Below are 15,413 nucleotides of genomic sequence, written 5' to 3' on the forward strand. Positions count from 1 at the left end.
AGAGCAAGTCACATGGTTAGAACTCTCGTCCTCGCGGGATTTATAATGCATATGATTAAAAAAACAAATTGGAAATACTTGATCGCTGATTTCATCATTTACATTTCCTTATCCAAAGCTCCACTCAATCAGACCCTACAATTTTCTTTTCTCTCGAAATTGTTTTGGTCGATTGAATTTTTTTTCCGGATATTTACGGAAAAGTTCAAGAAACACGCCGATACTTTACATTTATTGCGTTACATGTTTTCTTTAAAAAATATTTATAACCACATGTCTAATAATACACATTAGGTATTGGGTTATTAATTCTATATAAAAGAAAAATAGGTAACGTCAAGTTCCTGTGATTCCAAACAATTTTCTTTTTTTCGTTTATGAACAATAGTCAATAAAAAGACTTTCTCGAAGTACCATCTTGCAGTTTTGTGAACACAATCAACAGAGTGCATTACCACAGAATCCTCGCTTTATTCATGGGAAATTCACATATGGTGTGGAAAACAGTCAATGTCAACCATAGGAACTTGAGACAATCTTAGCAAAGCCAGGTATAATTTTTTATAGTATAATAGGGGAGCCTATTATACTATATACCCGATTTTGCTAAAATTGTCGTAAGTCCCTGTGATGTCAACGAACAAATAAATGCATTGGCGTCGAAGCAAATTGAAAGGGGGGGGCAAAGTGAGAGAGAAAAAAATCAAACCCACAAAGCAGCAGCAAAAAAAAAAAAGGAAAATGTGCTAATTGTCCACACACGAAAATCCTATTTCGGGGGGGGGGGGGGGGGGGGGGGGGGGGGGGGGGGTTCGAACTTCTTTGAGTACCATTTTTTTTGCCAAACACTACCAGTTTTTTTCAGTTTTATTGACCTATACTGTAACCTGTTGAAAGTGGGAGGCTACACTTACGTCCACTTTCCAAAGCCTATATTATGTCTATCTTTGCAAAAAACTTTTGAAGTGCCCCTCCCCCTCCTAGCCCCCATTTTACATGCTTTGCGATAACTTAGACACTTCAATGAAAATATAATTTAGTAACCACTCAATTAGTAGAAAAAAAATATCCCAATTAATTTAACCCCCAAATCCAAAGTTTCTGGAGTCGATGATATAAATGTATTATCATTTGGTGATATTGTAAACACTTTTTTCTAGTTGAAGATCATAACTATTATGCAAAGTTGTAAATTTTGCCTGAGTTGATATATGTAGGAGGTAATCGCAAGTTGCAAAATAAGATAATTCGAATTGCAAATAAGTTTACAAAAATGTCATGAATGAAATATATGAAAATAACGAACAGTATTCAAGCTCAAAAGTCCCTTAAACATTACAAAATAGGAGCCGAGCAAACACGGACCTCTAAAAAAAATAGTGGTGGAATCAGGTGCCATGGAGGAGTGATCATCCCCCGCAACCGGTCACATTCGCCGTATCATGTTCCTTGTGATGATCAAGAATGATATATGTCATGAATTGATACGAATCAATCGGCAAATAGCATTAATTCATTTTCCAAGAAAATTTCTTGGTGAAATGAATTCATTAATTAAAAGTTAGAGCAACCCAATGACGCGATTTGTGCTAGGTATAGATTCGATTTATGGCTAATCAAACGCCTTCAAATCTAATATTTAAATATCGACTGTTTATTGACACAATATTTATTTTTAATAAGACAAATTATATGAAAGCTGCATGTGAATCTCTGAATTTTAATCTTTTCATTTTGGGACAATCATTTTAAAGTTTTCCGTTTATATCAGACTTGCGTATTTTCTTACTTTCGATCTGGAACTACTATCATTTTGCCACGTCTGGCTCTTCGCATTCGAAAAAGCCGGTAGAAAATGAGCAAACGAGGTGATACGAGTGTTGCAAAGTCACTGCAGTCTGACAATTTGGTGACTGTGGTCAAGAAATTTTACGATGAGTACATGACATCCACTTCCAGGAAGCTGAAAATCGTGGATGCCTACCTCGTTTACATTCTTCTGACCGGTGTTGTGCAGTTCGCTTACTGTGCCATCGTTGGAACATTTCCTTTCAATTCATTTCTTTCTGGTTTCATCTCAACTGTTGGTTCCTTTGTTTTAGCTGGTATGATTTTAAAAACATTTCCCCCATCTTATACTGAAGCCAATTTCAGGTTTGTTCGAATTTCCTCGCCGCGGGAATGCTATTTTTAATACAATACAAAATTTGCCCATTCAGTGTGTAGTATGAAATGAGTTAACATACAGTGAAAATTCATAAATACATATATAAGGAAAAACATGGCTGGAGTGGAAATCGAACCCGTCCCGGGTTCCCTGCATTGCTTGTCAGGTAGTTTAACCACTGAGCTATCCAGATTGATGTCCTCTGTCCACTGCAAATTCCTATAGATACACTTTTGAAAACACACAGTGTTATACAGTTTGTGCACTATGTGCATGACTTTCACACCAGAAACTATACATAGACATCTAGCTCACCTCATCGTCTCAAGCCACGGTCCGGAGTCCGCATATAGCTCTCTCCTACCCGTGGCTGCTTGATCACAAAAAGTGTCGTAATCTTGAATATTTACGCCTCTCTATTGTGACGTCATATTCAGTCAGTGGCAAGTTTTGTTTCCATCGCAATTGAAATCAACAAATGACGTCAACAGTATACAAAAAATTGGATTGGATATTGAAGGTCGGGATAAAGTTCATCTTCCGACTATGCTTTACTCGCATTGGTCAAAATTTTAATGAGCTACGAAGAATTCTCTCCTCGGTCAACCACGGCCAGAATGGGAGAGGATCGTACATTTTGGCCGTGGTTTGCGACGATGAGCTCACCTGAGCCAAAGGCTCATGACCCCCAAGGGTAGACTGGGGCCACAATGTTCTATGTTCAAAGTTTTGCATTGGAATACATTGGAAGAATCTTTCAGGAAGGGATCTTTAAAAATCTCCAGGGGTAGGGTGGGAATCACTATGGGCATTCAAAGATTTACAACTCTTATCATGGGATAAATAACCTGTGTCTCTGGACAGGCCCTCATCACAGTTAGAATACCTCATACCTGCAATTAATATAGCAGAAAATTGCAGATTACCACTGAAACGCTTTGAAGAAAATAAATAGAGTTGCATTTTAAATAACTGTCAAATTAATCCTAACAAACCTTTTAGAAATGGATACACTTCATACCCTTCACACAAAAAGTAATCTGTAAAATATGTCTTGTTGGTAAGTATGGTAACATACATTGACATTAACCCATACAACAGCTCTCAGTGACATGCAATTTTTTCTGCAATATCTGCGACATTAATTCCTGTACTAACCAAAGAAAGACATTTTATTGTTTATATTTACATCTGTATGAAAAAACATTCAAAGTAAAATTTAATATATTAAGTATTTTATTATTAATGAATATGTCATTGAATATAAACTAATGGAACAGCAATTGTTCAAGAAATATGGCCGGCTTAGTGTCTTTTATGCACTGATTAATAGCAATGGTCAGTCTGATTAAAATCAAACCTTCACTAGCTCCTTTTTATTGTTTTATTGCTTCACGTGACAAAACAATAAAAAGGAGCTAGTGAAGGTTTGATTTTAATTAGACTGGGCAATGGTCTTCATAAGAAATAAAAGAACAAAAATATTCTGTGTATATAAATATATAATAATCATAATGTTCTAAGTAACTGTCTACTCCAAATAACTGTTCTGGGATGAGGTACCCTTGTCAGTGTTTTCATGCAGAAGTGGAATACAATAGATGTTTTAAATTTCACTATGTTCACGATTTAAGAATTTTCCACGAACTCTAAACCATCGATTGTGAATATTATTTCACTTCAATTTTAGTTAAAAAACAGACAAAGTATCTGAATTCACAGTGAAATTAAAATCACTGTGAAAGGTAACTTTCGAACAAACTGAAATTTTAGACACATGTCTACAGTATTTAATACTGCAGTTCTGTATAGTAAATTACATGTAATTGACACAGTATGGCAGTATTTGTAATAAATTTGTATTATTTATTTACAGTTTGTTTGAGGCTGCAGGTTAACCCTCAGAATAAGACAGATTTTGTCGGAATCAGTCCAGAAAGAGCCTTTGCAGATTTTATATTTGCACATGTTATACTTCATTTAGTTGTCATCAATTTCCTTGGTTAGAGAGGTAAGTATCTAGGTTTGGAAAAATGAAATAAACCAATTAAAAAAAAAACATTAAATATAACATTTCAACTAGCCTGAAGAGTTTCATTTTCTGATAGATACAGTGGATTTTTTATATGCATGATTTGTATCATTAATACTTTTCTTTCTTTTTTTTCAGTGAAGAGGTCATGTTTTACAGAAAAATCCATGTTGTTAATGTATCAGTGAGAGAAAGAAGTGTTGTTCATTACTAAATAGATATAAAAGTTTAAATAAAATATAAACTATATTATAGTGTCAAATTTTTATGTGCATTTATTTACAATTTTCCCATAGCAAAACAAGGACACTGCCATTCTCTCTAAAATATTGAAGGGTACCCATCTCTTATCCACAAGTCCTCCTATACCACTGAAGATTACTTAATGAAATTCACAGATTCTTTATTGCATAATTTCTTTGTGCACCTTCTATTTTACTTTTTGATCAGACACTTGTTTCTAGTCACTCAGAGCAAAACAATGTCAAGGACGTAACTAGGCTAAAAATTTTAGTGAGGCAAGAGTGCTGGGCCCTCCTTGTCCCATAAGGGTAGTACACACTGTACCTGATGGCCAGTGATGGGGTTTTACAGGGGGAGGGGGATCCTGAGACCTAGGTATTAGAAAATAAAAGATTTAATCTTTAAAAGTTCGTACGTTTTGTGTTGTCGTCCGCATGACACAGTGGTTATATAGCTTTGTTACAACGCACTTTGAAAAATTACGCACTTTGAAAATTTTTTTCAAAGTGCGTTAAAATTTGGGACCAAGCTAACGCACTTTGAAAAAAATAATTTTTTTTCAAAGTGCGTAAATATCGACCATATTAACGCACTTTGAAAAAATGTAAAGATTGATCAATATTCCTTCAAATAATCGATATGATAAAAATACAGATTCTGGTTTGATAACTTTTTTATGATAAAGTCACAGTAGGACCTGAGATATTGACGTTTTAAATATTTAAGGTTTTGATAAAATAAAAGGGAAAATTAAATGGTCTTGAAAAAAAGAGTGACGATTGTTTAAGTTCATTAATTCGTTTCTTCTTTTTTTTTTTAAATTCTAGTCTTTGATAAGTAGATGTAAAGGTGTATAGGGGCACTAACAGAGGACAGCTTTAAGCAACTTAGCATTTATCATAATAAAAAGGGGCCAATTTGATTGTTCAAAACTATGAAAATTCTTTCTCTATCATACGTTTTACTGTACTTAAAAATTTCTTGTTTTCATCTGTTTTAATTAACTCTATTATTGAAAGTTTTCAACGTCATACCAGTTAGGTAAATACATACATGTATATGAATGCATGCTTTGAGTATTCCCCATTTTCAAAAGTGAGTTATCTCCCCTCAAAATCGGAACTCTTCTACACTAGCCTAACTTCCGCGGACTACGCAATACGATAATCCAATAAAATAGTGATCAACTTACACGCTGTATTTAAAAATTTTAAAAGAAGGAAACGGTTTGCATTTTTTTAAGATAATAAATTATTTTATAAAGGGTCTGTTAGCCCCCCCCCCTTTTAGAAAGCTATACGAATTAGCCAGACACGTAGCATCGTCTTTAAAAGTGGGGGGGGGGGGGGGGGGTAGCCAAATAAATATTTTTTTCTTACCTGGAAAAGTTGACAAGCAAAGAAAAACTTTGCCCAATGTTGAAAAAGCTACTTATTTCAGTACCAGTTCCTTGGCATACAATACTACATTTCCCTTATATAACTTTACCGTAGTATTAACTGTGTGTGTGTGGAGGGGGGTGGCAACCTGTCTATCGAACATTTTCAATAGAAAAAGTAACATTGGGACGAAAGTGGGGTTGGGGCTAAGCCCCTTGACCCCCCCCCCCCCCCGCCGTGCGTACAGGTACAGAGAATGAATACTGAATATGTAAATGGGTTGAACAGTTGAATATGAACCATAGTTGTGAAAATTAAAAATCATTAGAATTATTGTGAATTCAATAAAATTACGGTACATATATTTTTTTCACAGATGTACATGTATGTCAGTTACACGGGGTTGCATGAGTCTCTCTCTCTCTGATATTGTTTTTTACACACTTTGCAAAAAAGAATAACTTATGAAAATAAACAGATGTACTTACACTGAAAGGATTTAAAAAAGATAAATAACACTTGAGAAAAGAATGTTTTCCGTTAATTAACGAGAAATACGCTAGGAAATTATTGTATCAATTTCGTATTTCTGCTCTCAATTCTCTGATCTAAAACAAAATGTGCATTTTACTCGGGAATATACATGTATATATGCTTAGATCCTTCACTAAAACTTTGATTAAATGCAGCTCAGACTTTATACGACATATGTAACACGAATTCAGGTCAATGCTATTTTAATTAGTCTTTCTTCGTTAGATAAGGACATGAGATTAAATTATTCATTTAGAATTCCATTCAAAGTTTTAATACTATATAGTGAATCAATTATTTTACAAATAAAAAATTCTAGAAACACTGTTAATTCAAATGAAATAGGACTTTAATTGTCACCAAATGTGTTCTTGTAAGTAAAAGTTCTATGTTATGACATACAATCGAGCAAAAACGCAGTGCCTTGGTATCGGTCGCGGAAGAGAACTACTGCTGTATATGCAGCAATTTCAGAGATGGACATGTCATCAGTCACCAAAAAATTCCTAGAGATACAAAGAAAATATGGCTGAAGCAGGCTAGATTAATTCGTAAAAACTTTATAACTAAAAATTTGTTCCGCACATTTTGTAAATAATGATGATCCGTCTGCAGAATATCCACTACCGAAATTTAGCTTATTAGCTTTTTTTAATAGGCCTATTCGAATATGTGTCAGCATTTTATCAGTAATTTGTTTCATTTTTTGTAAGGGGGGGGGGGGTCACACAGCACCTTATTATAGTACTACACAGATTAATACAAATCCAGAAAGAGACTATGAGTGGGCAATTTAAAAAAAATACGAATCGGTAAAGATTTCTTTTTTTCACAAACACAATAACATTTTTTCATATGACAGAGGCATTACACCACGAACATCAAGAACGTCCGCGGAAGTGACTTAATTTATAGCGCATGCGTATTAAACACAGTAAAAGAGTTCCCTTCAGGGGAAATAACTCACCTTTTGAAAATGGGGAATAGCATCGACATCGAGACTGGGCGAAGGTCCAGGGGAGGGGATGGGGGCTAAGCCCCTCACTTATTTTGGAAAGATATATACATCGTATAAGCATTGAAAATGCAGCGTACCCTTTTTAGGTTTATTGCTCCCCTCCCCCGTTTATTACCGACACCTATGTATTGGAAATATTCTGCCCTTTGCATAGTTAACCGCTAATGATACACCACGCAAAGCACTGGAAACAGTTTATACTTTTATTCACATCTTGTAAGTCTTAAGTAAACTGTATGATGTATGATGACAACTGACGATGGTAACTAACGATGGTAATGTATAACGTATAGCGTATAGCGTCTAGCGGTAAGAAGCTACAAAATAACAATAACTTTCATAAATATGATGTAACACAGCTCAAAAATGTTACAAGTTCATTTTAACACTAGTAAATAAGAAAATTCACCTTCAAAAAATACCAAAAATACAATAATCTAGCCAAGCAAATAAAATTACAAACTTCCAGAAAGAATTACAAAGTTTACACTTGAAAATAAATAATAAATTTCCATATGCAAATCTGAATAGCAATAAACCTTAAAATTTGTTACAATTCAACTTAATTCTTGAACCAAATTATCAAAAAGAATAAGTATAAAACTTACATTTGTGACTTGGCTACCCCGACAAACTAATGGCGCTAAAACTGCACGGACAATGAATCTTCAGTCAAAGGAGATAATTTTATACACCAGTTTACAAAAAATGAAATACCAAACCCGATCAAATTAAACATAATGATCGCATAACAGCACACTCCCCGTCTAATATTTAAAATATTACCAAATTAAACAAACTTACATACAAGTATATACAAAGTGTAGCGGAACGCTTTCCGGACAATAGTAACGTACGTTCTAAGAAATGACAATTAAGAAACTTGATGGACCATCAAATTCAAAAAATATCAATATCATGGAACATGATAGGTAACAATATTCACTATGAAACACAGTAAACACACATGACTGAAATTATCAACAATACTTCATGAATCTTGATGAAACATCGAATTATCAAAATAGCTTCTATTTTACCATGGATCATGATAAAACAACATGCATGTACTCAACACATGACATTTACATTAACATCTGTCACGACATTTTACAGATAATATTTTGTGGAACACAATTATCATGGAACATGACATCACAAATGACACAATTTGTTGATAACACTATTTCACATCACAGAATTTTCCTATCCTCTTGTAAGGAAAACCATTTCACATACAGGACGCGTGTAAATCACATTCTGTCCATCCTTTCGAACACGAACGCGAGCTTTGCGGACTTTACCATCACTGCTTTCAAAAGTTTCGGTTATCACACCTAAAGGCCAATTGACGCGATTCACTGCTGCATCTTTCAAAAGAATTACGTCACCGATTTTCAAATTTGGTTGGTCATCTCTCCATTTGCGTCGGTACTGTAAATTGTGTAGGTAATCTTGTCTCCAGTGTTTCCAAAATATGTCGGAAAGTACTTGTACATGTTTCCATTGTGCACGATACATGTCTTTTGTGTCGACGCTTTCTGGTAACACAGGTAAGAAGTTCACTTTTCCTGTCAATAGCATCGCAGGACTGAGTACGAGTGTTGATTCCGGATCTGTAGAAATCGGTACCAAAGGTCTGGAATTCATAATGGCGCACACTTCTGCCATGAAAGTAGTTAAGGACTCGTGAGTTAACTGTTTAGCATTTGGATCCAGGAGCATGGAATCAAGAATCCTCCTAGTCAGACCAATCATGCGTTCCCATGAACCTCCCATGTGGGACGAATGAGGGGAATTAAAAATCCACACTGCTTTAGTTTGATTTAAATAGTTACTGATGGGTCCATCTTCCACATTTAACGCTTGTATGCCAAGTTCATCTGTTGCACCAACAAAGTTTGTGCCTCTGTCGGATCTGAACACTTTCACAGGTCCACGTAATGACTCAAAGCGACGTAAAGCGTTAATAAATGAAGAACTTGACATTTCTTCTATGATCTCTATATGAACTGCTCTCGTAGACAAACAGCTGAATATAATAGCCCATCGCTTGCTGTTGATCACTCCACCACGTGTTCTTCTAGCTACCACTTTCCATGGGCCAAATGTATCTATCCCGACTGATGTGAAGGGAGGACCAGATGTAAGTCTATCACACGGTAGATCAGCCATCTTTTGATATTCAAGTTTTCCGCGCAATTTCTTACATGTAACACACTTGTGAATGTATGATGATACAGTTCGTTTTGCACTGATCAACCAGAATCCATTCTGCCGAAGGGCTCCTTCAGTAATATGTCTACCTTGATGTCTGACGGATTCATGGTAGAACCTTACGAGAAGTGTAGTGATATGGTGGTTTTTAGGAACTATGATCGGATTGATTTCTCCTGTTGGTAGAACATGTTTCACATTGTTGAGTCGCCCACCAACTCTAAGTAGATCATCACCATCCAAAAATGGACAAAGAGCTGAAATCGTACTGTTCTTTGGTAGAGAGCTCTTTTCCTTTAGACACTGAATCTCTTTGCTGAAAAACTGTTTCTGTAATTCTCTTAATAGGAATTTTTCAGCATCTTGACATGACTGAACACTTGTACTTTCTCTGCACACATGCCATCCAGAACACACATGATGAAGTTTGTGTTTGAATGTTTGGACGATATGCCGAAAAATAGCAATTGATTTGATTAGAGTTCTCCAGTCTGAATATTTTTCACACAGTTCTGTTAAACTAGAAGGTTTCTTGGATGTTTCAACAGTAGTTTTTGTGACTTTGACTTCTGGTCGAATTTCTTTGTCATCCTCTGCATCAATTAATGGGTATTGCAAATCTTCAATGGTCTCATCATCATTACACTGTTCTAAAAGCCATCGAGGTCCTTGTAGCCATTCACTGCTTGTAAGTTGTTCACATGATGTATTTTCTCGTGTAGCACAGTCTGCTGGATTTTTGCTAGATGGTACGTAATTCCACTGTTCAGCAGAAGTTCTTTTCAGTATTTTGCACACACGATTTGATACATACGTGTAGAATCGTTTTGTCTCATTATGAAGGTATCCCAGAACAACTTTACTGTCTGTATAGTACTTCACCACACTAGGTTTCATGTCTAACTGTTCTAATACACTATTTCCGATTTCTGATGCAAGGACGGCTCCACACAATTCTAATCTGGGAATAGTATGTCCTTTGACTGGCGCTAATTTGGACTTTCCTAGAATGAATCCAAGGTAGGTATTGTTGTCTGCATCTACGACTTTTAGATATGCGGCAGCTGCAATGGCTTTTTCTGATGCATCAGAGAAAACGTGCAATTCTACGTTGCTGAGATCGCTCAAAGATACAGGTAAATACATTCGTGGAATCCTCTGTTCATGTATATCTTTCAGAGATGTTTTCCAGTCCTTCCACTTGGAGTCTAGAGAGGTTGGTAGAGGCTGGTCCCAATCAATACCAGTTGTTTCTCTAAGGAGAATTTTCCCTGCTATTGTAATAGGCGACAGAAATCCAAGTGGGTCAAAAATGCTGTTAAGAAATGAAAGCATTCCTCGTCGAGTGTGTGGTTTTTCATCTTCTTGAATTTGAAACACAAAACAGTCTGTATTTAAGTCCCATGATAGACCGAGACTATGTTGGATAGGCAACACAGAAGTATTTTCTCCAAACTGAATATCTTTAAGATTCTTGTTCAAGTCTTCTTCACAAAAACTGTTCAAAATTTCCCAGTCATTTGAAGCAATCTTATGTAGGCGGATCTTGCCCATATCATGTAATGCTGTTTTCGTACGCAAAACTAAATCCAACACTTTTTCTCGAGATGGTGCCGACACTAAACCATCATCTACATAAAAGTTTTTGAGCACAAAGTCATTCACATCAGAACCGTAAGAGTCTATACAGTTTTCTGCTACTTTCCTCAGGCCGTATGTTGCTATTGCCGGAGATGGAGCATTGCCAAATACGTGTACACACATTCGGTACTCGATGAGGGGAAGTTCTGGATTATTATCCTTATACCAGAAGAATCTAAGAAAGTCTCTTTGTTCCTCCTTTACGTAAAACTGGTAGAACATCTGTTCTATGTCAGCAATGACAGCATATTTGTCTTTGCGGAAGCGAATCAATATTCCAAGGAGACTGTTAGTAAGGTCAGGTCCTTTCATCAACACTTTGTTGAGCGAGATTCCCTCGTAGACTGCAGAAGAATCAAATACTCCTCTCACTTGGTTTGGCTTCTTTGGGTGGTACACACCAAAGATAGGAAGGTACCAAACTTCTTTTTTATCTGCACCGAGAGTAGGGGCTACTTCTGCGGCACCACTGTCCAACACTTTCTTCATAAATTCAATGAAATGAGTTCTTTTCACTTCATCTCTCTGCAGACTTGCGTCCAGAATCTGTGCTCTTCTCCATGCTTGTGGACGATTATTTGGTAAAACGGGCCTTGGTGAACGAAATGGAAGTGGAGCAATCCATTTGCCGTTTTGATCCCTCTGGAACTCTTGATCCATGATAGATAGGAATTTACGGTCTTCCACAGACAAACCTAACTTGTCATCATCACGTGATCGGTGGAATAAATAGTCACATGTTTCTGATGTATGAAATTCTTTCACATGAAAATGGTTTTCACATGGTTCAAATTGTGTCACACGTCCATCGCTAAGAACTGAAGTTTTCATTACATTCACATGGTCAGGCTCGTGTACTTTTCCAAGACAGACATCACCAATTATCACCCATCCTAATCCTAACTTTTGAGCGAATGGGGCTCCTCTTGGTCCAGTAATTTGATCCAACACATGATGTACTTCTGGAACATCTCTGCCAATTAAAAGTTCTATTTTAACGTTTTCTTCAAATGAAGGTATTTGATGTGCAATTGCGTTCAAATGTTTGTGGAAAAATGCAACATCTGGCGTGGGAATTTCTGATCTCTCATTAGGGATTTCATCACACTCAATTGCTACAGGAAGTTCACACTGATAACTGTTTGACACTGACTCGACACGTAAGCCATCAATCCTTCTTCCTGCCATGGTGGTTGTTCCTGCACATGATGAAAGCAAATACTGGGTAGAAGGTCCATGTACATTTAGACGATCACATAAACTTGGAGAAATAAGAGTTCTGTTGCTCTGATCATCCAATATGGCGTAGACTTTTTCAACTTTACTGGGTTGATCTTGAAGACAAACATTTACCAAGACAATTTTTCCACATGAACGTCCAATGGAAGGTTTGTCACATAACACTGTACATTTGGATGACACGTTTTCAGACGATTGACTCTCCCCGCCATGCTCTACTGTAGGTTCAACAGGATTGTCATACATCTTCTTCAATCTGTCAAAGTGCATTAATGTCCGGTGACTTGTACTGCCACATTTTTCACACTTTACTTTCACTTTGCAGTCACGTGATCCATGACTAGTCGATTCACAACACTTGAAACATATATGTTTCTCTTTCAAGAACTTGCGTTGATCTTCAGGTGTTCTGCTTAGAAACTGTCTGCAATTCAGTAACGAATGTTCAGCTTTATGTATTGGACAACGTTTCATAGTTTCATGCTGTACATAAGTCTTGCGATTCACAATAAAGTCTTTCTTATTTTCTTTCTTTGGTGTTGAACTAGCTGATGTTCGTGAACTTTCATACATGAATGCCGGGTCATTCTTCATTTGACTCATATCTCTAACAAAGTCAATAAAAAATGTTAATGGTGGGAATGGCACACCATACTGTTTCTTGTATGTGGCTGCACGATTTGTCCACTTTTCTTGCAGAGCATAGGGTAGTTTGTTGACAATAGGAATGATTCCTGTTGATGTGTCAAAGTACGACAGTGAATGAGAATAGTGTTCATCACATTTGGTTGATTCTAATTCAGACAGAATGTCTAACAAATCATACAACTTGTTCATGTCTTTTGTAGTAAGTTTGGGAAAGTTGTCTAACTTTTTCTTTAGTGCTGCTTCAACCATTTCTGGACGACCATATCTTTCTTGTAGTCGCTCCCATATTTTACGAAGTCCTCTCTCTGGCGAATGAACATTTGAAGCTCTAATGCTTGACGCAAAGTTGGCAGATGTCGGTCCGAGCCATTTTACAAGCAAGTCCATTTCCTCAAACGCAGACACATTAAGTTCTTTAACGATGTTTTTGAAGCTTGTTTTCCACACAGTGTATTGTTCAGGATTGTCAGTAAACTTACTAAAACGAGTGAGCAACAAATCTTTCTTCAACAAGAATTGGACAAGTCCTCCTAACATAGGGTCATCTTTCTTTGTTTCACTTAGATGAAGATCTGGTACGAAGGAAGGTGCTAATGGGTTCAACATATATGGTTTCTCTGGTTTTGGCGTTGCTTGAACGTTAAGTTTTTCTCTGGGTGATTCAAAGGACAAAGGATTGATTGGAGGAAGATTATTTGGAGGTAGTTCGATGTCCTTAGGAATATTATCACTTTGCAAATTTCCACTGAAATGAGCGGTTACGTAATTTTCAGTCCATTCCTTCTTGTCGATCTGTGATCCTATGGAAGAACCATGTGATGAGCCTTTTTCCGACATTCTTTGTGACAGATGTTCTGCTGCCTCTAACTTTAAATTTTCCATCTGTTTCAGTACAGAGTCAATGACACCTTCTTTTCGTTGTAAATCGTGCGACGTTTTTTCTAACCTTTCACGATCTGAATGTCTTTTCAAATAAGACAGGTATTCTTCACTTACTCTAGAATATTTTGTATGAAGTTTTATAAGATCATCTTCAATTTTTCTCAACTTCTTTAAGTCACTATCCTTAGATTGATCAATGAGAATAAGAGAGTCTTCCATTTTCCTCCATAGTTTACTTAACTTCCTTTGATAGTCGTCAATTTTATTAAGATAAAGGTCCTGGCCTGCCGTTGTTTTTTGCCTGTGTCTGTAAACTCGCTCATCATCCTGTAGTATAGAACTGTGTTTCACTGGATCAGTCTCTCCTGGAGCAGGTTCATGTGTTCCGTGCTCTATATTCCCTGGATCAGGTTCTCCTGGATCAGGTTTGTCGGCCATTGTCGAGTAGCCAGAGTAAATCTTCTTACTATTCTGCCCTTTGCATAGTTAACCGCTAATGATACACCACGCAAAGCACTGGAAACAGTTTATACTTTTATTCACATCTTGTAAGTCTTAAGTAAACTGTATGATGTATGATGACAACTGACGATGGTAACTAACGATGGTAATGTATAACGTATAGCGTATAGCGTCTAGCGGTAAGAAGCTACAAAATAACAATAACTTTCATAAATATGATGTTACACAGCTCAAAAATGTTACAAGTTCATTTAAACACTAGTAAATAAGAAAATTCACCTTCAAAAATACCAAAAATACAATAGTCTAGCCAAGCAAATAAAATTACAAACTTGCAGAAAGAATTACAAAGTTTACACTAGAAAATAAATAATAAATTTCCATACGCAAATCTGTATAGCAATAAACCTTTAAAATGTTACAATTCAAATAAATTCTTGAACCAAATTATCAAAAAGAATAAGTATAAAACTTACATTTGTGACTTGGCTACCCCGACAAACTAATGGCGCTAAAACTGCACGGACAATGAATCTTCAGTCAAAGGAGATAATTTTATACACCAGTTTACAAAAAATGAAATACCAAACCCGATCAAATTAAACATAATGATCGCATAACAGCACAGGAAAGATAAAGATTTGGACTGAGGGATCTTATACCGTCTTCTCCTCTTTTCGATGAGAGTAAATCAATTCTTTTTGAAGTTAGGATTAGGCTTAGTTTTTTGAAAGATAAATAAGTAAAATAACAAATAAAATCTTTCCATGACTAAAATATGATTTTTTTTAAAGTGCGTTAAGTGTCTCCATGGTAAAATATATTGATGTAGAATCTTAACGCACTTTGAAATTTTTTTTCAAAGTGCGTTGAGTTGGTCCCAAATTTAACGCACTTTGAAAAATTTTTTCAAAGTGCGTTGATATTGTCCCAATTTTAACGCACTTTGAA

At 36.1% G+C, this 15,413-nt stretch overlaps 1 protein-coding gene across 1 annotated transcript; it reads right to left on the bottom strand.

The window, feature by feature from the left end:
• Nucleotides 1–7,562: 7,562 nt before the first annotated feature.
• On the bottom strand, nucleotides 7,563–15,083 carry LOC134271839 (uncharacterized). The gene is made up of 3 exons (XM_062754051.1): nucleotides 14,939–15,083; nucleotides 7,982–14,649; nucleotides 7,563–7,690 (listed from the first exon to the last, which is right to left on the bottom strand). The coding sequence occupies exon 2, from the start codon at nucleotides 14,436–14,438 to the stop codon at nucleotides 8,580–8,582; it is 5,859 nt and encodes a 1,952-aa protein (XP_062610035.1). The 5' UTR covers nucleotides 14,439–14,649; nucleotides 14,939–15,083; the 3' UTR covers nucleotides 7,563–7,690; nucleotides 7,982–8,579.
• Between the last annotated feature and the right edge of the window lie 330 nt (nucleotides 15,084–15,413).

The sequence above is a fragment of the Saccostrea cucullata genome, unplaced genomic scaffold, assembly GCF_032062105.1.
Source record: "Saccostrea cucullata isolate Sc308-1 unplaced genomic scaffold, CSIRO_AGI_Scuc_v1 ctg654, whole genome shotgun sequence".
NCBI classification, from domain to species: domain Eukaryota; kingdom Metazoa; phylum Mollusca; class Bivalvia; order Ostreida; family Ostreidae; genus Saccostrea; species Saccostrea cuccullata.

Excerpts from the sequence above, each read along its gene's own strand:
- LOC134271839 (XM_062754051.1), bottom strand. The coding sequence starts at position 14,438 with ATGGCCGACAAACCTGATCCAGGAGAACCTGATCCAGGGAATATAGAG.